This window comes from Mustela lutreola, chromosome 2, assembly GCF_030435805.1.
Source record: "Mustela lutreola isolate mMusLut2 chromosome 2, mMusLut2.pri, whole genome shotgun sequence".
Lineage (NCBI taxonomy): Eukaryota > Metazoa > Chordata > Mammalia > Carnivora > Mustelidae > Mustela > Mustela lutreola.
This window is the reverse complement of record NC_081291.1, coordinates 207,559,530-207,581,339: the sequence shown is the minus strand read 5'-3', so window position 1 is coordinate 207,581,339 and position 21,810 is coordinate 207,559,530. Positions and strand designations below refer to the sequence as shown.

Here is a 21,810-nt window from a genome sequence, read left to right as displayed (position 1 = left end):
AACATCCGCAAATCAGTCAATGTGATACAACACATCAATAAAAGAAAGAACAAGAACCATATGATACTCTCAATAGATGCTGAAAAAGCATTTGACAAAGTACAGCATCCCTTCCTGATCAAAACTCTTCAAAGTGTAGGGATAGAGGGCACATACCTCAATATCATCAAAGCCATCTATGAAAAACCCACCGCAAATATCATTCTCAATGGAGAAAAACTGAAAGCTTTTCCGCTAAGGTCAGGAACACGGCAGGGATGTCCATTCTCACCACTGCTATTCAACATAGTACTAGAGGTCCTAGCCTCAGCAATCAGACAACAAAAGGAAATTAAAGGCATCCAAATCGGCAAAGAAGAAGTCAAATTATCACTCTTCGCAGATGATATGATACTATATGTGGAAAACCCAAAAGACTCCACTCCAAAACTGCTAGAACTTATACAGGAATTCAGTAAAGTGTCAGGATATAAAATCAATGCACAGAAATCAGTTGCATTTCTCTACACCAACAGCAAGACAGAAGAAAGAGATATTAAGGAGTCAATCCCATTTACAATTGCATCCAAAACCATAAGATACCTAGGAATAAACCTAACCAAAGAGACACAGAATCTATACTCAGAAAACTATAAAGTACTCATGAAAGAAATTGAGGAAGACACAAAGAAATGGAAAAATGTTCCATGCTCCTGGATTGGAAGAATAAATATTGTGAAAATGTCTATGCTACCTAAAGCAATCTACACATTTAATGCAATTCCTATCAAAGTACCATCCATCTTTTTCAAAGAAATGGAACAAATAATTCTAAAATTTATATGGAACCAGAAAAGACCTCGAATAGCCAAAGGGATATTGAAAAAGAAAGCCAACGTTGGTGGCATCACAATTCCGGACTTCAAGCTCTATTACAAAGCTGTCATCATCAAGACAGCATGGTACTGGCACAAAAACAGACACATAGATCAATGGAACAGAATAGAGAGCCCAGAAATAGACCCTCAACTCTATGGTCAACTAATCTTCGACAAAGCAGGAAAGAATGTCCAATGGAAAAAAGACAGCCTTTTCAATAAATGGTGCTGGGAAAATTGGACAGCCACATGCAGAAAAATGAAATTGGACCATTTCCTTACACCACACACAAAAATAGACTCAAAATGGATGAAGGACCTCAATGTACGAAAGGAATCCATCAAAATCCTTGAGGAGAACACGGGCAGCAACCTCTTCGACCTCTGCCGCAGCAACATCTTCCTAGGAACAACGCAAAAGGCAAGGGAAGCAAGGGAAAAAATGAACTACTGGGATTTCATCAAGATCAAAAGCTTTTGCACAGCAAAGGAAATAGTTAACAAAATCAAAAGACAACTGACAGAATGGGAGAAGATATTTGCAAACGACATCTCAGATAAAGGACTAGTGTCCAGAATCTATAAAGAACTTAGCAAACTCAACACCCAAAGAACAAATAATCCAATCAAGAAATGGGCAGAAGACATGAACAGACATTTCTGCAAAGAAGACATCCAGATGGCCAACAGACACATGAAAAAGTGCTCCATATCACTCGGCATCAGGGAAATACAAATCAAAACCACAATGAGATATCACCTCACACCAGTCAGAATGGCTAAAATCAACAAGTCAGGAAATGACAGATGCTGGCGAGGATGCGGAGAAAGGGGAACCCTCCTACACTGTTGGTGGGAATGCAAGCTGGTGCAGCCACTCTGGAAAACAGCATGGAGGTTCCTCAAAATGTTGAAAATAGAACTGCCCTATGACCCAGCAATTGCACTATTGGGTATTTACCCTAAAGATACAAATGTAGTGATCCAAAGGGACACATGCACCCGAATGTTTATAGCAGCAATGTCCACAATAGCCAAACTATGGAAAGAACCTAGATGTCCATCAACAGATGAATGGATCAAGAAGATGTGGTATATATACACAATGGAATACTATGCAGCCATCAAAAGAAATGAAATCTTGCCATTTGCAACAACGTGGATGGAACTAGAGCATATCATGCTTAGCGAAATAAGTCAAGCAGAGAAAGACAACTATCATATGATCTCCCTGATATGAGGAAGTGGTGATGCAACATGGAGGCTTAAGTGGGTAGAAGAATAAATGAAACAAGATGGGATTGGGAGGGAGACAAACCATAAGTGACTCTTAATCTCACAAAACAAACTGAGGGTTGTTGGGGGGAGGGGGTTGGGGAGAAGGGGGTGGGATTATGGACATTGGGGAGGGTATGTGATTTGGTGAGTGCTGTGAAGTGTGTAAACCTGGTGATTCACAGACCTGGGGATAAAAATATATGTATATAAAAAATATATGTTTATAAAAAATAAAAAATTAAAAAAATAATAATAATAATAAAAAAATAAATAAATAAAAAATGGGGAGAGTACTAAAACAATGTTTGAAAGAGTCAAAATGGTTACTTCTGGAGAGGGGTTACCCAAATTAGAAAGTGAAAATTTTCTTCATTGTCCCCTATCTATAAAATAATCACATATACATTCAAAAATTTGAAATGTAAGAATATAACTTTCTCCTTGCAATCATTCTATTAATACTGATATTTTGTTAATATCTGCCTTTTCATTCGTGGTGTTATTATTAAGTTAACCAAGAATCATGAACATTTCACCTCAATCCATGTGGACTAATTTATCCTTTTAAATCACCATATAGGATTCCTTCTCTGGTGTATTATTATTATTATTTTGTCATTTGGATATTAGGGTGTTTCTGATATCTTGCTATTAGCAACAATACATTGGCAAACGTCTTTATTACATTATTTGTGCCTACATGTGCTGCATTTCCTCAGAGCGCATTGCTAGAAATGATACTTCTAGCTGAAAATCTGCATCTTTTCACAAAGATTTCGCCATTACTTTCCAAAATGTGAACAAATGCAGACTCCTACAAATCATATTGTCTACACATAATAAGGTTAACTCTTTTATGCAGTATTTTTTTTCTATGATTTTGTTGTGAGAGATAAAACCTTCTGGAAAAAAACATAACATTAATAGAAGACAGGTTTTTCTTGCATTATTACTGAATTTAATGAGAATACAGTTTGTCATAACTGTTTTCTGAATAGATTTTTTAAAACATTTAGTTTATCTTTCTCTATTCTGTTAAGAAAAAAATTCCAGTTCTATTTTGTGAAGAGTTTTAATAAAGATAAATGTTAAATTTTATTTAATATTTTGACATTTATCAAGTTGTTTTCAGTAAATGTGTACTCACAGACAATAAGTTCTTTGCAGTTTAAATAAGCAGCAGAATGGTTTTTTAATTATTATTTTAGAGAGCATATCTAAATAATTGTGTTTTGTATAAATATACATGGATTTCTAAAGCCAGAATCTGAATGATAGGTTTACTGTACTGGAAAAAGATTCCCTGAAAGCTTATAACTTTTTCTTATCTATTAAAATACACAAGACTACTTACTTGACTGATTCAGGGAATTACTTTTTTTTTTTTTTTAATATCCAAGGAGATTTGCCAAAGAGCATTTGTCATTTAGCCATAGAGCTGTATTTGAAAGGATTATGAACCTTTTCAATAAATGTACTTTTGTTTTCCTTTTTTAGGGGCACGGCAATTGCTGGCATAGTATTTGGAATTGTATTCATCATGGGGGTCATCGCTGGAATTGCCATATGTATCTGCATGTGTATGAAAAACAACCGTGGGACCCGGGTGGGCGTCATCAGGACCACTCACATCAATGCCATCTCCTCCTATCCTGGTAAACACAATCACTCTCTCCTTCTGAAGGAAGAGTCCGATTCATTAGTTATGCTCTCCTGCTTGGATAGAGGAAACATTGAAGACTTTCAATGCAATGGTCTCCAAGAATATAGGGCATTTCTAAATTAACACAGACTGAAGCTCTAGATTTCAATGGAGATTACTTAGGTCCAACTAATAACATCTAGCTCACATTTGAAGGTACAATTCCCAACCAGCCAGAGTTAAGAGAACTACACAATTCATATCCACTGTATCTACCCACCAGAGTTCTGAGAAGTAATTATAGGGAAAGTATAAGTGACATTTCTGATTTAATAGGTATGTATGTCTTAAGAAAAAGGATGGAATAAAATTTTTATGTGTACTCTCTATGCAAAGAAAACAGTTTTAACATAATATGAAAATTCTCAACATAGAGCAAAGGTAATACATTAATAATTTGACAGGTATTTGGTGAGAGTCTGCTAGAAGTTCTACATATAAATATACTGAATACATAGGATTCCATAAACAAAATACTGTAATTTGCATTAGGTGATTGCTCAGTAGTGCTTTCTAAGTCAGTCTGTATGTATATGTGCCATTTGACATATAAAAGCCAGTCAAAAGTTGGGTATTCATCCTTTCTGATGGAGGCATAATATTCCATAGTGTATATGGACCACATCTTCCTTATCTATTCGTCCATTGAAGGGCATCTTGGTTCTTTCCACAGTTTGGCGACCATGGCCATTGCTGCTATAAACATTAGGGTACAGATGGCCCTTCTTTTCACTACAGTTGTATCTTTGGGGTAAATACCCAGTAGTGCAATTGCAGGGTCATAGGGAAGTTCTATTTTTAATTTCTTGAGGAATCTCCACACTGTTCTCCAAAGAGGCTGCACCAACTTGCATTCCCACCAACAGTGTAAGAGGATTCCCCTTTCTCCACATCCCCTCCAACACATGTTGTTTCCTGTCTTGCTAATTTTGGCCATTCTAGCTGGTGTAGGGTGATATCTCAATGTGGTTTTAATTTGAATCTCCCTGATGGCTAGTGATGATGAACATTTTTTCGTGTGTCTGATAGCCATTTGTATGTCTTCATTGGAGAAGTGTCTGTTCAAATCTTCTGCCCATTTTTGATAAGATTATCTGTTTTGTGTGTGTTGAGTTTGAGGAGTTCTTTATAGATCCTGAATATCAACCTTTTGTCTGTACTGTCATTTGCAAATATCTTCTCCCATTCCGTGGATTGCCTCTTTGTTTTCTTGACTGCTTCCTTTGCTGTGCAGAAGCTTTTAATTTTGATGGAGTCCCAAAAGTTTATTTTCGCTTTTGTTTCCTTTGCCTTTGGAGACATATCTTGAAAGAATGAACACCCAACTTTTGTAGCAACATGGATGGGACTGGAAGAGATTATGCTGAGTGAAATAAGTCAAGCAGAGAGAGTCAATTATCATATGGTTTCACTTATTTGTGGAGCATTAGAAATAACATGGAGGACAAGGGGAGTAAAAGGGAGTTGGGAGAAATTGGAAGGGGAGGTGAACCATGAGAGACTATGGACTCTGAAAAACAATCTGAGGGGTTTGAAGTGGCGGGGGATGGGAGGTTGGGGGAACCAGGTGGTGGGTATTAGAGAGGGCACAGATTGCATAGAGCACTGGGTGTGGTGCAAAAACAAGGAATACTGTTATGCTAAAATTTAAAAAAAAAAAAAAGCCAGTCAAGTTTGAATCTAACATATTATTTGAAAGATAATTTCCTATTGACAGTCACGTCCTTCCTTAGCCCCTATAGAGAAGAAGGTCCCTTCTACATGCAATCTGCCCCATGTATCAATTCCTTAATACCCTTCCTCTCTTAACATTTTCCCTATCAACTTCAACTTGAAGGGGCAAAAGTTAGATGAATGTGAGAATGATCATTTCTTCTGTTCCTCTTTTGTCAGTTCTTCCTCTTCTCCAAGTGTCTAAAGGGTCAAATATTTGTGTCTTTTCCTAGACTATATCTACACTTACATCCTTGGTTATATCATTTGGTCTCACAGTATTAAGTACTATTTATATGTTAATGCCTCCCAAAGTTATAAACCTCCATTCCAAACCTCATTCCTGAATTTCAGATGCATTTGATCCCACTGCCTGCTGGACATCTCAGCTTGGATGTCCTATAGATATCTCAAGTTGAACATATTCCATGCTATACTTCTGATCATCCCCCCAAACTTCCTCTACTCACAGCCTTTTTCCTCTCAACTGATGACATCTCTGGACTTCCAGTGGCTTAGGCCAAAACCTTTGAGTCATCCTTGACTCCTTGCCTCCATTAAACCTCCACACAAACTATTAGGAAAACTTCAAATTCCATCTCCAAGTATATACAGGGTCTGACTACTCACTGTTCCCACTGCTCTTTACTCATGGGAACCACCTTCAGCTCTCACCTGCATTACTGTGATTATATCCTAACTGCTCTTCCAGCAGCCACCTTTGGCCCCCAGGGGTCTATTCTAAACCCAGTAGCCAGATTGAACCTTTTACAGTAGATGCCAAATAATATCATTCTTCTAGTCAAAATCTTCCAATGGCTTTCCATTTTCTCCAGAGAAGAGTCCAGCCAGTGGTTCCTCATTTTATCCAGAGTAAAAAAGCAAATACTTGACCAGGGCTTGCAAAGCAATACATGAATTGGCTCGTCTTTTTATTTCTCTGACTCCATTTCCTTCTCTACTCCCTCTTGCCACTCTGCCTTCAGGCACATTCTTCTGTGAATGCAAACACACTCCATGAACACAACATGGCACACTCCCATCTTGGGTCTTTGCCTAGAATATGGACCCTCACTTAATTCAAATTTTTGATCAAAGATCACCTCCTGAATGAAGCCTACTCTGGTCTATTTAAAATTGTCTTATGTCCCTCCTTATTCTACTCTGTATTTTTTTTCCAGAGTGCTTTTAATCTTCTAAAATACCATATAGTTTGTCCAATTTTTACATTTATGGTTCAGTTTCCATCCCCTTCTCCTAGATCCACAAGGCAGGGATCATAATCTATTCTGTTCACCATCCAGTCCCAAGTAAAATACCAGGACTGGCACATAATGGGCACTCAGCAGATACAGCTGAACAAGTAAGGAGCACAATGCATGATAAGATTTGATTTAATTATATATCAAAATCCAGGGAATTTACCTTACAATGTACCCTGGAATATGAGCTTTTACTCAACTACGAAAGCAACTCACAACTTTGTATCTTTCCAACTTACTAAAAATATTGTTGAGATTAGTGTAATGATATTAGAAATAGGGTACAAGGGAAAAAGAGGGGGAACTATTTTTTATTATTCACATCTCCTGTTTGTTTTTTGAGTTTTTTTAACCTGGTCAACCCATAACTCAAGGGAACAGAGGAGGGTCAGACAGATACATTATCTGAAGAGATGGCAAGGAAAAGCCCTCTGTAGATAATATTCCAGATACACTTTTGCTTGATCAAAAAAAATTTAGTTAAAATTAAACATTAAACATTTTAAAACGTTAAAAGCATTTTATAAAATTAGAATAGAAGATACAAAATACTTTAATGTGAGAGTTTATGTCTTCCTGAGTTTGAGGTTTCTCTTTCATGCATGGAAGCATGTTTTTAAAACTTTAGAGTGGCATCCTTTATACTGGCAGATCACACCAGCATGTTACATTTTCAGTAAATGCATTGTTCTGGGAACTGAATAATGTGAGAAACATAATAAACCTTATGGTGGAAGCATTTTAACTACAAAAAAGCTGGATCTTCAAAAAGTATAATGTGCTTGATTACTTCTCATTTCCTTCTCAAAATCACTAATTGAGCTTTTACTTAAAAGATAGGAAAAAACACAGAGTAGTATTGAATGTTTTTCAAAGTCTTCCATACTTAGAAATATAAAATATTTTTATCCACATGAATTAATTAGCCTTGTGACAAATGAGATAACAACCTAATCTATTGTATAGTCCTTCAGCTTGGGGGCCACATACATGAGTAGAAAATAATTTAGCCAAGGTCATATTCTTCGGTGAAAGCCTTGTGAAAACCCTGGTGAAAGTGCCCAAGGGGAATACCTCCAATAAAAATTATTATTGTGCACTGGGAGGGAGATTACTGAAAAAAGTTATCTTCTATACCTGATTATTTGTTGGACGGTGACCTTCCAAAATAGTTTTTTATTCCTCCCATGTTGGGTAGAATGAACAGTTTAAATATTTTTAAAGCCATTAGGGTGAAAATAAAAATTATTTGTCAAGTCTTATACTTCCACTACTTTCCAGAACTTAACTGTAAAAAAAAGAAAAAAAAAAAAAGAAAGTGATCATGTTAATCCTTTAAAAAAATATAGGTTTAGATGATACACACTGAAAGAAAACAATATGTAAAGACTATAACAGAAGGCTTGGCAAAAAAAAAAAAAAAAAAAATCAAATGACAACCAAAGGAAAGCAAGACATTTCAATACTATCAAGATATTTGTGATCTAAAGTCTATTATTGATTCCCCTGGTGACTGGTGATAGATTAGATAGATAGATAGATAGATAATAGATAGATTTAGGTCAATCCTGGAAAAGCAGGGGAGGTTCTTGGGAACAGAAAAATTATAAAAGATACATGTACAAAGGAGTTGTGGAATTGGAAAAATCATCATTTTAAAACCATCATGAAAAAAGCTTGGAACAAGAGTCATTAATGGTGTTAAATCTGGGAGGAGAAGTTGCAGTGGAACAGGTCATTTGCATGGTCAGAAAGTGTCTAGTCCCAGATTTGTTGCTAGGTATAAGGAAAAAATAGTAATTACACAATGGAGAAACCAGACAACATCTTGACCAGGTGGTAAAGATTAACATCACCAAAAATAGAATAGATGGACATCTTGCACCTTTGGGTGTTAATTATTCTGAGGATGACACAACTTCATGTATGTAGGATTCTGGCTGAAAGTTCACAGCCTGAATCTAAGCATGAGAATAGATCTGGCAAAGCGAGGTTAAGGAACATTCTATAAAATAACCGAGTTGTAGTCTTTAAAATCTCTTGGGAATATTTCATTAAGAAATCAATACTCTAGGGGCACCTGAGTGGCTCAGTCAGTTGAGCATCCAATTCTTGGTTTTGGCTCTGGTTATGATCTCATGGATCATGGGGTCAAGCCCCAAGTAGTGCTCCATGCTCAGCAGGGAGTCTGCTTGAAGATTCTCTCTGCCCCTGATCTCTCTCATGTACATGTGCACACTCTCTTTTTCTCTTAAATGAATAAATAAATCTTAAAAAAAAAGAAGTAAAAATTCTATTAGCATCACTGAATTCACAAATGAGGGCTGCCTTATTAGTAAATGTACTGAACATGTGAAGACTTTCATGTACTCATCAAAGGATTTGGTGATATGAAGATATTCTCTTCTGATTGTGCCTATATTCTTACTGAAATTAGAAGCAAGTCTTCTCCTGAAAGTGGGCTGAGGGGATGCTTATAGGTAAGGAATCTCAGAGAATGCAGGGGGAGTGGTGAAATACCTATAGGAATGCATAATTTTCAAACAATGCCAAGAGTATCAACACTGAAGAATATAGTCATTCATTGAAAATGTTATCAGTCAGTATGATTGTGCATTTTTCTCTAGCCACCCGAAGCTCCTAGATACAAGTCTGGGAGAGCCAAAGTGTTGAATTTAATCAAGATTGGAGTTTTGTCAGGCACACGGGGGAAAAAGAGATAAGAAGGTTGATGATAAATGCACAGAAATAATTTTAGTGGTGGACCATAAATCTAAGCTGAATAAAGAAAGACATGAAGACAGGAACGAGGTGACATCAGTTTAAATTAACTTTTTAAATGTCATCAGTAAAATTGGAAATCTAAGTGAGATTCAAGATACACTGGAATGTGTATTCTAGAAAGATAAAGAGTAGTGGTCAGATTTACATAGGTACAGCAAGGGTGAGAAAACGATTTTTAAAACAAAAAAATCCGATGTTAAAAAAATGCTTAAAGAAAACAATTAAGGTGATACAAACACACTGTTTAACACTTCATGAAGTGGACAGTCTTTGTATGGAGAACAGTAAAGAATGTGGAAAACAGGGAGCTTTTAGAGGATAAAGAATTAAAAAAAAAAAAAAAACACAAGAGAAAAGTAGAAAATATCTGATTGGCTTGTTTGGGGTGAAGAGGAACATGAAATAAGTATAGAGCTTAGAGTTGGCTTGATGTCTGGGGATTAGCTGACTGGATATGTGAAGCTTCCCATCAAGTGAAGCTTCACAAGGACATGAAAGTTATCTAAGTTTCGGTTTGCTGCTGTGGTACCTGGGGTAGGAGAAAGCTCCAGCTCAGGGCTAGAAATTCACCTCAACGTATGAATGATGAAATCATCAAGAATGCTAATAAAAGTCCTTTTGCAGAGAAAGATATCAGGACTGATGCTAAACCATCAATGAGTGAGAATCTAGGGCAGAGCAGACCAGAGGTATTAACAAGGAGGAATCGAAAGTAGTATAAACTCGTGGTGTGTGCTAAAATAGAGCTTGGGTTTTTAAGGAGAGAACATAGGCCATGGTTTGAAAAATGGCTATGAGAATCCAAGAAAGCACCCAGTGCATCTTCTGGCACTATAAGATGTAAGATGTTGGGGGCTGGGGAGTGGGGAGAATACTTCTGATTTAATACTGCTGCAGAGGAAGCTGCGCTCTCCAAGGAAAATCTGACTTTAATGAAAATAGATATGTTCAGTGGATGTCCACTTCTCCCTGACACAACTATCTCGTGCATTCTTCTCTCTTCTCAAAGTTCAAAACCCCCCTTACTTTTCTCACTCTCAGTAAATCTTATTTCTCTGGAAAACCGACACAATTAGAAGAGGACCTCTCATATTCTGAGCTAGAGTCACATGTAAACAGATGGAAAGAAGAGTATACGAATGACAGACTTTGTGATCTCCTGAGCACAGTGAAAGGTGGTGCAGAAAGTTTAGAAAATTAATGAGATTTGCTGTGTAAAGGCTTTCAGAATTAGAGGTCTACAGTGAAAGATATTCTAAGAGTTTGTCCTCTTGGTTACAGAAGAATGTGGAACATGACTAGACTTGTCTGGATGTAATCTGAGGGGAAGGGGAATGATAGCTTCTAATAATATCATCCTTTTGGGAATTGCATCTTGGGCCACTGTTGAGGAGAAATGGGCATGATTGGGCTTTGTGGTGGGGGTGGAGACAGTGGAGGTCTTCCTAGGAGCCATGTGGCCTTCTGCTCTGAGAAGATTCAGGAAAATTGTGAGTAGGTTGGTTTGGGGGATGGTGGAGGAGAAGGTTTGCTCCTAGCAATAATATTAAAAATTAAAATAGTCTTTAAAAATGTCAAGCTCCAGACACCTGGGTGACTCAGTAGACTAAGCATCTGCCTCCAGCTCAGGTCATGATCCCAGGAATCTGGGATCAAGTCAAAAGATCTGGGATCTTTTCAAAAATGTTATAATCTAATGCTAAGGTGTATGAAAAGACAAATTGAGGCGTACTAGAATTTTTAACAAAAATTTTGACAAAAATTGATTTGAATCAGACAACACCATACTGGAAGTAGTTAGGAGTACCATGCCTAATACAGAGCAATTGTAGAAGCAAAGAAAGGAAATTATTTCACTGGCTATAGCTTAAAGCATATTTGACAATTTGTGATTGGTCGTCCTTAGCGTTTTGATTTTGTAACTTTGAAGCACTTACAGGCTTACATTTTGGTTTGATCATTATGAGAAGAGAGCCACCTCGGTCTGATGGGCTCCTTGTTTAATTAATTTAACAGGTGGTAATCATATTATAGTATATAAGTATATCAAATCAACATGTTATACACCTTAAACTTGCATGATGTCATACGTCAATTATATCTCAATACAAAAATTTTTAAACATGTTGAAAAAAAGTAATGAGATTCGCCTGTCCTACTACATATTAAAACCATTTAAAATCAATAATAATTGGGGCACTTGAGTGGCTCAGTGGGTTAAAGCTTCTGCCTTCAGTTCAGGTCATGGTCCCGGGGTTCTGGGATCGAGCCCCGCATCAGGAATCTCTGCTCAGCAGAGAGCCTGCTTCCTTCCTCTTTCTCTGCCTGCCTCTCTGCCTACTTGTGATCTCTGTCTGTCAAATAAATAAATAAAATCTTTAAAAAAAATAAAATCAATAATAATTAAAATGGGGTGTTAATCGTATAAAAAGATATGCCTTGGTTATTGAAACAGAACTAGTACGTTAAAACTTTAGGATTGGTAACAAAACAGTGTGATAAATGATTTTTAAGAAACCACATAGATAATTTCACCTAACCAAAATAATAATAAAATAACAGATATAAGGAAGCTTTAAATATATAAACTTAAATGAAAAAAGCTCAGAAATAGTTTGGCTATGAATCAGATATCCAAAAGACAAGACAAATTTTTACGTTTAACAATAGAAAAGAGATAAAAAAAGGTAACTATCCCTATATTTTGTAATATTGTAGAAAACTATAATAACATTAAGGATAAATGGTATATTTGCTATCCTTAAATCAGAGAGTTGGAATATTGATGATGAAAAAATTTCAAAGGCACCATATCTCTAGCTGCATCTATATTTCTTTAAAGATGTTTTGACCTTTAAGAAAGAACAAAATCTTTTAGGGTTAATCAGGACCTTCCTAAAATTGATACCTTGAAAAGTTTACTTCCTAGTGAAACCTTATTATCGGCAAGAAAGAAGGATAGCACAGTCTACAGTTATACAACACTTATTTCAAAATATCTTCCAGTAGCTGATGCTATAAAAGATGTGCCATGTTTATTTCATGATGAATAGTCCTCAAAATATTGGTCTTCTGCATTATATAATCACTTTATCAAAATTCAAAGTCTATATAAGTAGAAGGCTATATGAATCTAATCATATCTTAAATTTTCATGTTCAACATGCAGCTGTATAAACCATAGGGAATCTCACTGAAATGTCCTCTAGCAGTTTTAATGCAGACAGCAAAATATGAATGCTTTGTTACCAAAGCATAAAGAGACACCATGGTTTCATGACAGAGAATGATGCAAAATCAATCTGTAAACTCATTCAGCATGTGCTCCTCAAGTGGGAGGCAGGGAAAACCTTCAATACAAAAACAGCCTAGAACCACACACTTATAAGAAACAGTTCAATAGGCATCCAGCAGTAACTGCCTATTTTACATGGAGCCTGTATTTCTCGGCTTGGATGAAGTATATCTAAACCTCTTTGTCTTAGTCCTCCTGGATATCATGAAGCAAAGGAGTGGGTGTAATGCAGAGGGAATGTGTGTTTAGACTCCACAGGAGTCATTCCATTTTGTTATAGAAAACAAAGCTTTTGATAGCACAGCCTCAAGTGTTTAAAGCAGCCTTAGAGAAGCTGGATACAGCTGTGTCCTCTGCCACGAGCCCTTTGCCCTCAGAGCCCACTGAAGACTTTCAAAGCCTTTGCTCAGTAGAGCAGTCCCCAGAGGACATCCCACCTAGTTCTCTCTCTCCATTTTCCTCTTCGCTCAGGTGATCCAATTCTGTGTCCTCACATCCCTGAGTACAGGCTGATCAGCAAGTCGTTCAGATCATCAAGCTCCTGGTAAAGCAAGCCAAGTTAAAGGGATCCAGAAGAAACACTGTTAGTATTTGCATATAGGGTGAAGCCCTATGTTTGTGCATGCATATTGATCAGAACACTACCATATTCTTATTGGTAAGAGCACAATTTAGATTTTTTTTTTAATTTTTTTTTTGAGATTTTATTTTTTTTTTTTTTTTTTTTTTTTTAATTTTTTTTTTTTTTTTTTTATAAACATATATAATCTCTACACCCAGTGTGGCCCTGAGATCAAGTGTCACATACCCCACAAGCTGAGCCAGCCAGGCATCCCTGGAAGATATTTTAAAAATAAGTTTATTGAAATGTTGTTTGTTCTTTTCTGCCATTCTATTAAAACACTTGGCTATAATATTTGCATTATTATGACACTAGTCTTGTAATTTAGGCTACATTCATAGTAAGCAATTAAGACGTGCTAATTTCTAAGTAGAATCATGATCTTGCTGATAATTCAAATCTTAGAGGGGTTGCCAAGATGTTGCAGGATGATTGGTTCTTGAAGACATGGAACACTCAAGGGATACCTCTCTTCTAACCCTTGATATAGGATTGAGATCAGTACAAAATAGACATCCTTACATAGTCATAATGAAATGCCTTAAATGTGATTTAAAACACTCTGAAATATATTACAGTGAAAAAAATTTTCAAATAATGTTTAGAAAACTAAATTCTTCATTCCCATTCACAAATGTGCTTGCCCACCCTTGTTTTTTTTTTTTTTTTTTCCTTATTCCTATAATGGCTCCATAACCTTCTAAGTTACAGGAGCCCAATAACGAGTGCCCAATACCTGGAGACCTTCTTTCACTCTCCACCTCTTTCTCTACCTACCTACTCATCAATGAAGCACTCACTTGCTCTTACAGTCTCTTGTGATTTTTTCCTCCCAATGCCACGAGTCCCTTATAACCCTTCACATATGCTATTACATCATCTCTCCTTTTCTTCAGCCCACTTCCATCCATACTGCTGAGAAAATCACCTTCTCAAAGCATATTCACTAGCATATTCAAAAAAGCTCTGGTAATTGCACATCACACACTCCTTATGTGACAATCAAAGCCCACCAGGATGATGATACCATAAGATTTCTCAACACTTTTTCCCATTTCCCGTTCCATGTACTTTTTGCTTTCAACAAAAGTGTTCTCCTGCTTCTGTGCTTTTGTTCAATCTGGAATTAGTGCCTAGCCTTTTCTTAATCTGCTCGTTTGGCATCAGATTTCCAAGAAACTTTTCCTAAGCAACCAATTCTAAACATTTCTGCCAATGCTACCACTTTTTGCCTTTTTATACACGTGTCCTCAACACAATAAAACTAAGATTTTTGCAGGCAAAAATTATATCCTTTCCCAATGTATTCAGCCCAGTGGTTTAAGCATAGTAGACACTCAAATATTTGCTAAATGCCTGATGTCCTTTACTTTTTTCTTTTTCAGTGGCACCACCGCCCTACAGTTATGACCATGAGATGGAATACTGTGCCGACTTGCCACCTCCCTACTCCCCGACCCCACAGGCTTCAGCACAGCGTTCTCCACCCCCTCCTTACCCTGGAAATTCAAGGAAACCACCCTTCTCCCAGACCAGAATATGTGCCAATCAGAGGTCTTGCCTGGAATAAAATGTCTCTATCAGAAACAGGGAAGGACTGCTCTAAGGAATACCTTTTTGGGCCCAACAATATGTCAAGTGGAATATCCGGGCTAAGAAATACTGAGTGTTTACCCATCTGTGAGCTGACCACATCTGGAGTATTATTTGGTTCGATGATATCACATTTGAAAAGATGTAATGATCAATGCAAGCACATTCAGAGAAGAGTAATGAGACAGATAAAACATCGGAAAATCATATTGCTTAAGGAAACTGTAGTCCTGATCCTGGAAAAGTGAAGAATGATGTAAGAGAGGAGAACAGCCTGGACTACATAAGAAAACAACTATATTCTGTGCAGCCTTAGAAGTCAGAATCAGAATTATTCATTCTTTTGTTCATCAATAAATACTGTTCAAGTGCATGAGAGCCTACTCTGTGCCTTTCATTGTTTAAAGCACTGGATGGAAGCACAGGAATTTTGGCTTCTAGATAAGAACAAGAAACTTTGGTTTCAGGATGAGAAAGAGGAGTCAGAGCTTCCTTATTGACTAGATTGTTTTGTGAAGTTCCCTATTACTAAGACTTCGAACAGAATCTGTCTATCTGGTAGAGACTTACTCTAGAAAGGACAGGTAAATCAAATGGTAGTGGGATCCACTGGGCACCAAGCATTCTGCTCATGGTTTAGTTAAGTGTGAAGTAAATTTCTATGCCTCCAAGAATGAAAACAACTAGAGTAGTTTAATCTTATATTTAATTTGACAGTTAAAACAGAATTAAAGGGACTCCACAGCTGCTTGAAGCCAGTAACTCTTCAGTGCTAGCTACTGCCACCTAAAAAAATCATCTGACTTTAATTAGTGGTTTATTATAACAAAGGTTATTCCAACTGTGGGGGAAAGAAAACTGTATCAAGTTCCACAAGTAACAGATAGTTTATTTAAGACTGAAAGATTAGAAGCCAAATATTCCCATGGGACTTTACACCAGGGAGTAAAACTGTAGAACTTGACTGTGAAGATATATAATAGTTTATGAAAAGAAGAAGGGAAAATAAAACTTTCATCCTTGTTCTTTGGAATTCCATTCATGTGTAGTTTAGACAGATTTGTTTCTCTTCTGTAATATTGTGAAAATATATTCCCTTGAAAAACTACACAGTTAATAGAAAGGTTAAGATATTGACATCAAGCTGTTGCTTTTTGCCAAGTCCAAATGTTATGAAGTGCCTGCCTTCAAGCATAAAATTTTTGGCTAGGTAATTCTAATGTGCTGTATTTTGCTGCAAGTGACCTTAGCACTTATACTTTTATGTGAGCCCTTTCATGTATTTAAAAATTTACATTGACAAAATATTGGGGGAGACTGATATAACCCAAATGGTGATGCACATCATTCCTGAATTTGCTCCGTCTCATAAGAAGAACAGCCAACAACTATCCAAAAACGAAATACCACTGAGAGAGAAGAACCACCCTCCCCTGACCACCACCCCATGCAATTCAGAGATCAAGATAGACTGAATTAGAGAAGTTACTGTATCTTGACTATAATGCCTATTCCCCAGGACAGTGCAGCACCATGGTGAGAGGTGTCTCCTGAGCCTCCAGTTCCTCCAGTGGAAAAGAGAACCTAAGAGGGAACAACTAGTCCTGCTCCCCCCAGCATTGTGGGTCATTCGGTGGGCACCCATACTCTCATTGCATACTACTGGAATTGCAATTTCAATATGTCAAATATATTTCAATATATTTCAATTTCAATATATTGAAAATATAACTATGACAGAGAATGAAAGAGGGGTTTGCAACAACCAGCAGACAGATCTTGGCAGACCAAGTTCATATGGGCAGTGCCTAAATAGTAATCTCAACCAGTGGCTTTGCTCATCTGCAGAAGCAAGTTGGGGGTACACTCTGACCAGGGAACATGGAGGAGATACAGGTCTGCCTGATTGAGATCCTCAAACAAGATGTTTGCCAGCCCCACACCCCAGTTTGCTCATACTGAGGCAGGATACTGAGTCACAGCCCCACCCACTGGGGGAGAGTGCCTTCAGCCCCATCTGACAAGAAGTCTAGAGACAACTCCTGGAAGCTATGTGGTCCAGTGGCACTTGATCTGAGAGAAGAGCAGACAGAACCAATAGTTTGCAGAGCCATTGGCCTCATTTGGCCAAGGAACATAAGCCTGGGTCTTCTTGAGTTAAGACAACAAAGAGCTCTACTAGTTTTACAGCTGCTTCTCCAGTTGCACACAGGAAGGGAATCTAATGCATGGCCTTGCTCGTGGCTAAATATAGCCTTCAGCTATCTGACCAGGAAACCTAACCAGAGTACACAGGAAACCACATAGTCCATCTAAAATCCCTACATACAGTGGCAGTTAACAGTGAGCACAGCCCGTGGATTCCTCCATCTGCAGACCATCACCTGATCAGGGAATTCTGCGGACACTCAGGCCTGATTTGAAGCCCATAAACAATGATCTCTGTGAGCCCTGGACCTTCGCTGCTGCCCTACCAGAGCAGGGAAGCAGAGAAAATAACTTCATCTACTACTGAATATAGACCCAGTCCCAATCATCTAGTAAGTCTGAGCAGAGAACTGATGACCCCATCTTACATCATCACTTGGATAGGGAACCAAGCCAGCAGTCATATCCAACTATTTTCAGCCAGTGGCACAATACTCCATCCCTGTCCTCAGAACTTAAATAGTTGCCTCACCCAAAATAGTCCATAACAGGCCCCATTTACCCAAAGACATTACCAACAGACACACCCAGGGGGGAAAAAAAAAGAACAAAATGATATGACTAGTGAATAATTATCACTGCCAAAACAAACCTATAAAGTCTAGAAGAAGACATTAATTACTCAAATACTCATGCCAATTCAAGAAATCAAGGATCATGAAAAATCAGGTAAATATGACACCACCAAAGGAAACTAATAAAGCTCAACAACGGACCATAAAGAAAAAAGAAACCTATAAAGTATCAGACAAAGAATTCAGAACAAATCTCTTAAAGAAGTTTAATGAACTTTGAGAGAACAGAGACAGACAACTAAAGAAAATTAGGACAACAATATATGAACAGAAAGAGAAGTTTGACAAGGAAATAGCCATTATCGAAAAAACAAAAACAAATCTCAGAGTTGAAAAATTCAGTGAATGAACTGAAGAATTTGATAGAGTTTCAAAAGTAGATTCAAACATGCAGAAAAAATATCATCAATCTGAAGGATAGAACAATGGAAATTACCCAAAGGAGAAAGAAAAAATAAAAACAGCAAAGAAAGCGTATGGAAATTATATGACAATGAAAAGAAACAATATTTGCTTCATAGGAATTCCAGAACGAAAAAATAGAAAGGGACAGAAAGCAATAATGGTTAAAAACTTCCTGAACCTGGAGAGAAAAATGGTTGTATAGATCCATGTGGCCCAAAGGATCCCAAACAGATTGAACCTAAGGATAGAGGGCTACACTGAGACACATTATAATTATATAACATATAATTATATAATATACAATGTAATTATATTTTCAAAAGTCAAAGACAAAATATTTTTTAATAGCACTAAGAGGAAAGAGAGAACTTACATACCAGGAACTCCCCATAAGATTGTTGGATTTCTCAACAGAAACTCTTCAGGCTAGGAGAAAATGGGATGCTGTATTCAAAATATTGAAAATAAACTGTCAACCAAAATTCTATACTATACCTGGCAAAGCTTTTCTTCATAAATAAAGGAGAGATAAAGACTCTCTTAAACAAACAAAAGCTTATTTACAAGAAATAAAAACACAAAAAGGTAACATGAACCTCACTGGCAATGGCAGAAGTAAAAGTACAAAGTATTAAAAGTGTATTTATTAATGGGCTTAATGTAGGTTTAAAATGGGGTGTTATCAATTTAAGATATATTATGCATGCCTCATGGTAACCACACAAAAGAACATAATAAATAGTCAAAACATTTTGATACCAAAAAAATCAAAACACACAAAACACACAAAAAGACAGCAGGATAAGAAACAAGGAACAATGGATCAACCAAAAAATAAAATGAGGAAAAAAATTAACAAAATGGCAACAGTAAGCCCTTACCTATAAACAATTACATTAAATGTAAATGCATTACATTCTTCAATCAAAAGATGTAGAATGGCTGAGTGGATTTAAAAAACAAGATCCAACAATATCAACCGAAAAGAGACTCACTTCAGCCTTAAAGACACAGAACTAAAAAAAAAAAAAAAAAGGAGAAATAAACAGTATTACAATAATTGTGAGGACTTTAAGACCCCATTCTCAACAATGGATTGATCAGATAGAAAATCAATAAGGAAACAGTGGATTTGAACATCACTATAGGACCAAATGGATCTAACAGAAGTGTACAGAACATTCTAACCAACAACAGCAGAAGACACATTCTTCCTAAGAGCACATGAAACATCTTCTTGGACAGACCATATATTAGGCCTCAAAACAAGTTTTAGCAAATTCAGAAAGACTGAACTCCTACCAAGTATCTTCTCTGATCACAATAGTGTGAAATTAGAAAATCAGTAACAAGAAGAAAACTGGAAAATTCAGAGACATAGAAATTAACAATGTCCTCAACAACCAGCAGATCAAAGAAGAAATTAAAGGGGGAACAAAAAAGCTTATTGAGACAAGCAAAAATGAAAACATAACACACTAGAACTTATGGGATGTAGCAAAAGCAGTTCTGAAAAAGAAGTTCATAGTAATAAATGCCTACATTAAGAGGTAAGAAAGATCCTAAATAAAAAACCTAACTCTATGCCTTAAGGAACTAGAAAAAGAAGAACAAATTAAGCCCAAGGTTAGCAAAAATAAAGAAAACAAGATTAGAGCAGAAATAGAGAATAGAAAAACAATAGAAAAAATAAAGCAAACTAAGAGTTGGCTCTTTAAAAATATAAAATTGACAAAACCCTGGCCAGACCAACTAAGGAAAAAAAGAGAAAAGACCCAAATCAACACAATTATAAATAGAAAAGGAGACGTTACAGCTGATAGCACAGAAATTCAAAAGATCCTAAGAGATTCTGCTGTGAGACTGTAAACTGATGCAGCTACTATGGAAAATATTATGGAGGAACTATTAAAAAATTAACAATAGAACTATCAAATGATCTAGCCATTCCACTTCTGAGAATATATCCAAAGAAAATGAAAATACTACCTCAAAAAGAGATCTTGTACCCCCATGTTCATAGCAGCATTATTTACAATAGCCAAGATATGGAAACAAACTAAGTATCCATCAATAGATGAATGGATAAGGAAGTTGTCGTGTGTGTGTGTGTGTGTGTGTGTGTGTGTGTACACAAAGGAATGTAATTCAGCCATTAAAAAATGAGGAAATCCTATTATTTGGGACAAAAAGGGGGACCTTAAGGGTAATATATTAAGTGAAATTATTCAGACAAAAAAAAAAAAAAGACAAATCCCACATGATCTCACTTATATATAAAATCTTAAAGAAAACAGTGACAACTCATAGATAAGGAGATCAGACTTGTAGTTACCAGAGGTGGCAGATGGGAGGAGTGCGAATTAAAGGAAGGTGGTCAAATGTCACAAACTTCCAGTTATCAGATAAATAAGCACTGGGGATGTAATATGCAACATAAGGACTAAAGCTAACACTGCTGTAGTAAATCTGAAGAGTTCTCATCATAAGAACAATTTTTTCTTTTATTTTTCTTTACTTGCATTTTATTGTATCTATATGAGAGTATGGATGTTAGTTAAACCTATAATAATTTTACAACAAATGTAAATTAAACCATCATGCTTTGTGCCTTAAACTTATACAGTGGTGCATGTCAGTTATTTCTCAATAAAACTGAAGAACAAAACTGTGTATCACTTCTGTTCATCAAAAGAACACTGTGATGAACACAACTCGCTAGTAGCTGGTTAGAAAGATATTTGATTTTTTCTAAGATGTTATTTATTCTTTTTTTTAAAGATTTTTATTTATTTATTTGACAGATAGAGAGATCACAAGTAGGCAGAGAAGCAGGCAGAGAGAGAGACGGGGGAAGCAGGCTCCCTGCTGAGCAGAGAGCCTGATGGATGTGGGGCTTGATCCCAGGACCCTGAGATTGAACCCAGTGCAGGACTTTATCCCAGGACTCTGAGATCATGACCTGAGCTGAAGGCAGATGCTTAACTGATGGAGTCATCCAGGTGCCCAAGAAAGATCTTTATTACAAGTCTGCTTAAACACTGTACTGCATGCATAAAAAAAATACTGGGAAGAGATGTTCAAATTTTTATGTCACTTTGCAATTAAATCTAAAATGTCTAATCTAACATCATCATCATAATTCAATGAAGTCCCAAAATGATGCTACGATTCTTTGCAGAATAAAATAACCAAAAGAAATGTCTTAAGGTATAAAATTATAGTTTCCTGTCCTTGTAGTTAGGAAACTTAGTAGTTCACATAAATAGCACATTTTCTTTCAAATACAATGATCTAACTGAAAGGAGGTCTAACTTTCAGTGAGATCTAAAAGCTAGATTTGTTTTGAATGACTTGCTTGATTTGTAGGCACTGATTATTTTCTGACTTATAAGGACACCAAGAATTCAAGAATTCCAACCTATTCTAGGGACTGGAATTTTAGCACAATTTTGACAGTACATATGCTTTCTCTCTTCTGCAAGTGTGATCAGATCCAATTACACGGCAGCTCTG

The 21,810-nt window shown here is 36.6% G+C and overlaps 1 protein-coding gene across 1 annotated transcript in view; it reads left to right on the top strand.

Moving 5' to 3' along the window:
• Window positions 1-20,915, top strand: part of CYYR1 (cysteine and tyrosine rich 1) — a 111,620-nt gene extending 90,705 nt beyond the window's left edge. The window contains exons 3-4 of the mRNA XM_059164529.1: window positions 3,633-3,790; window positions 14,899-20,915. Coding sequence (XP_059020512.1) covers window positions 3,633-3,790; window positions 14,899-15,083 — 343 coding nt within the window. The 3' untranslated portion in view covers window positions 15,084-20,915. The remainder of the gene's footprint in view (window positions 1-3,632; window positions 3,791-14,898) is intronic.
• Window positions 20,916-21,810: the final 895 nt, after the last annotated feature.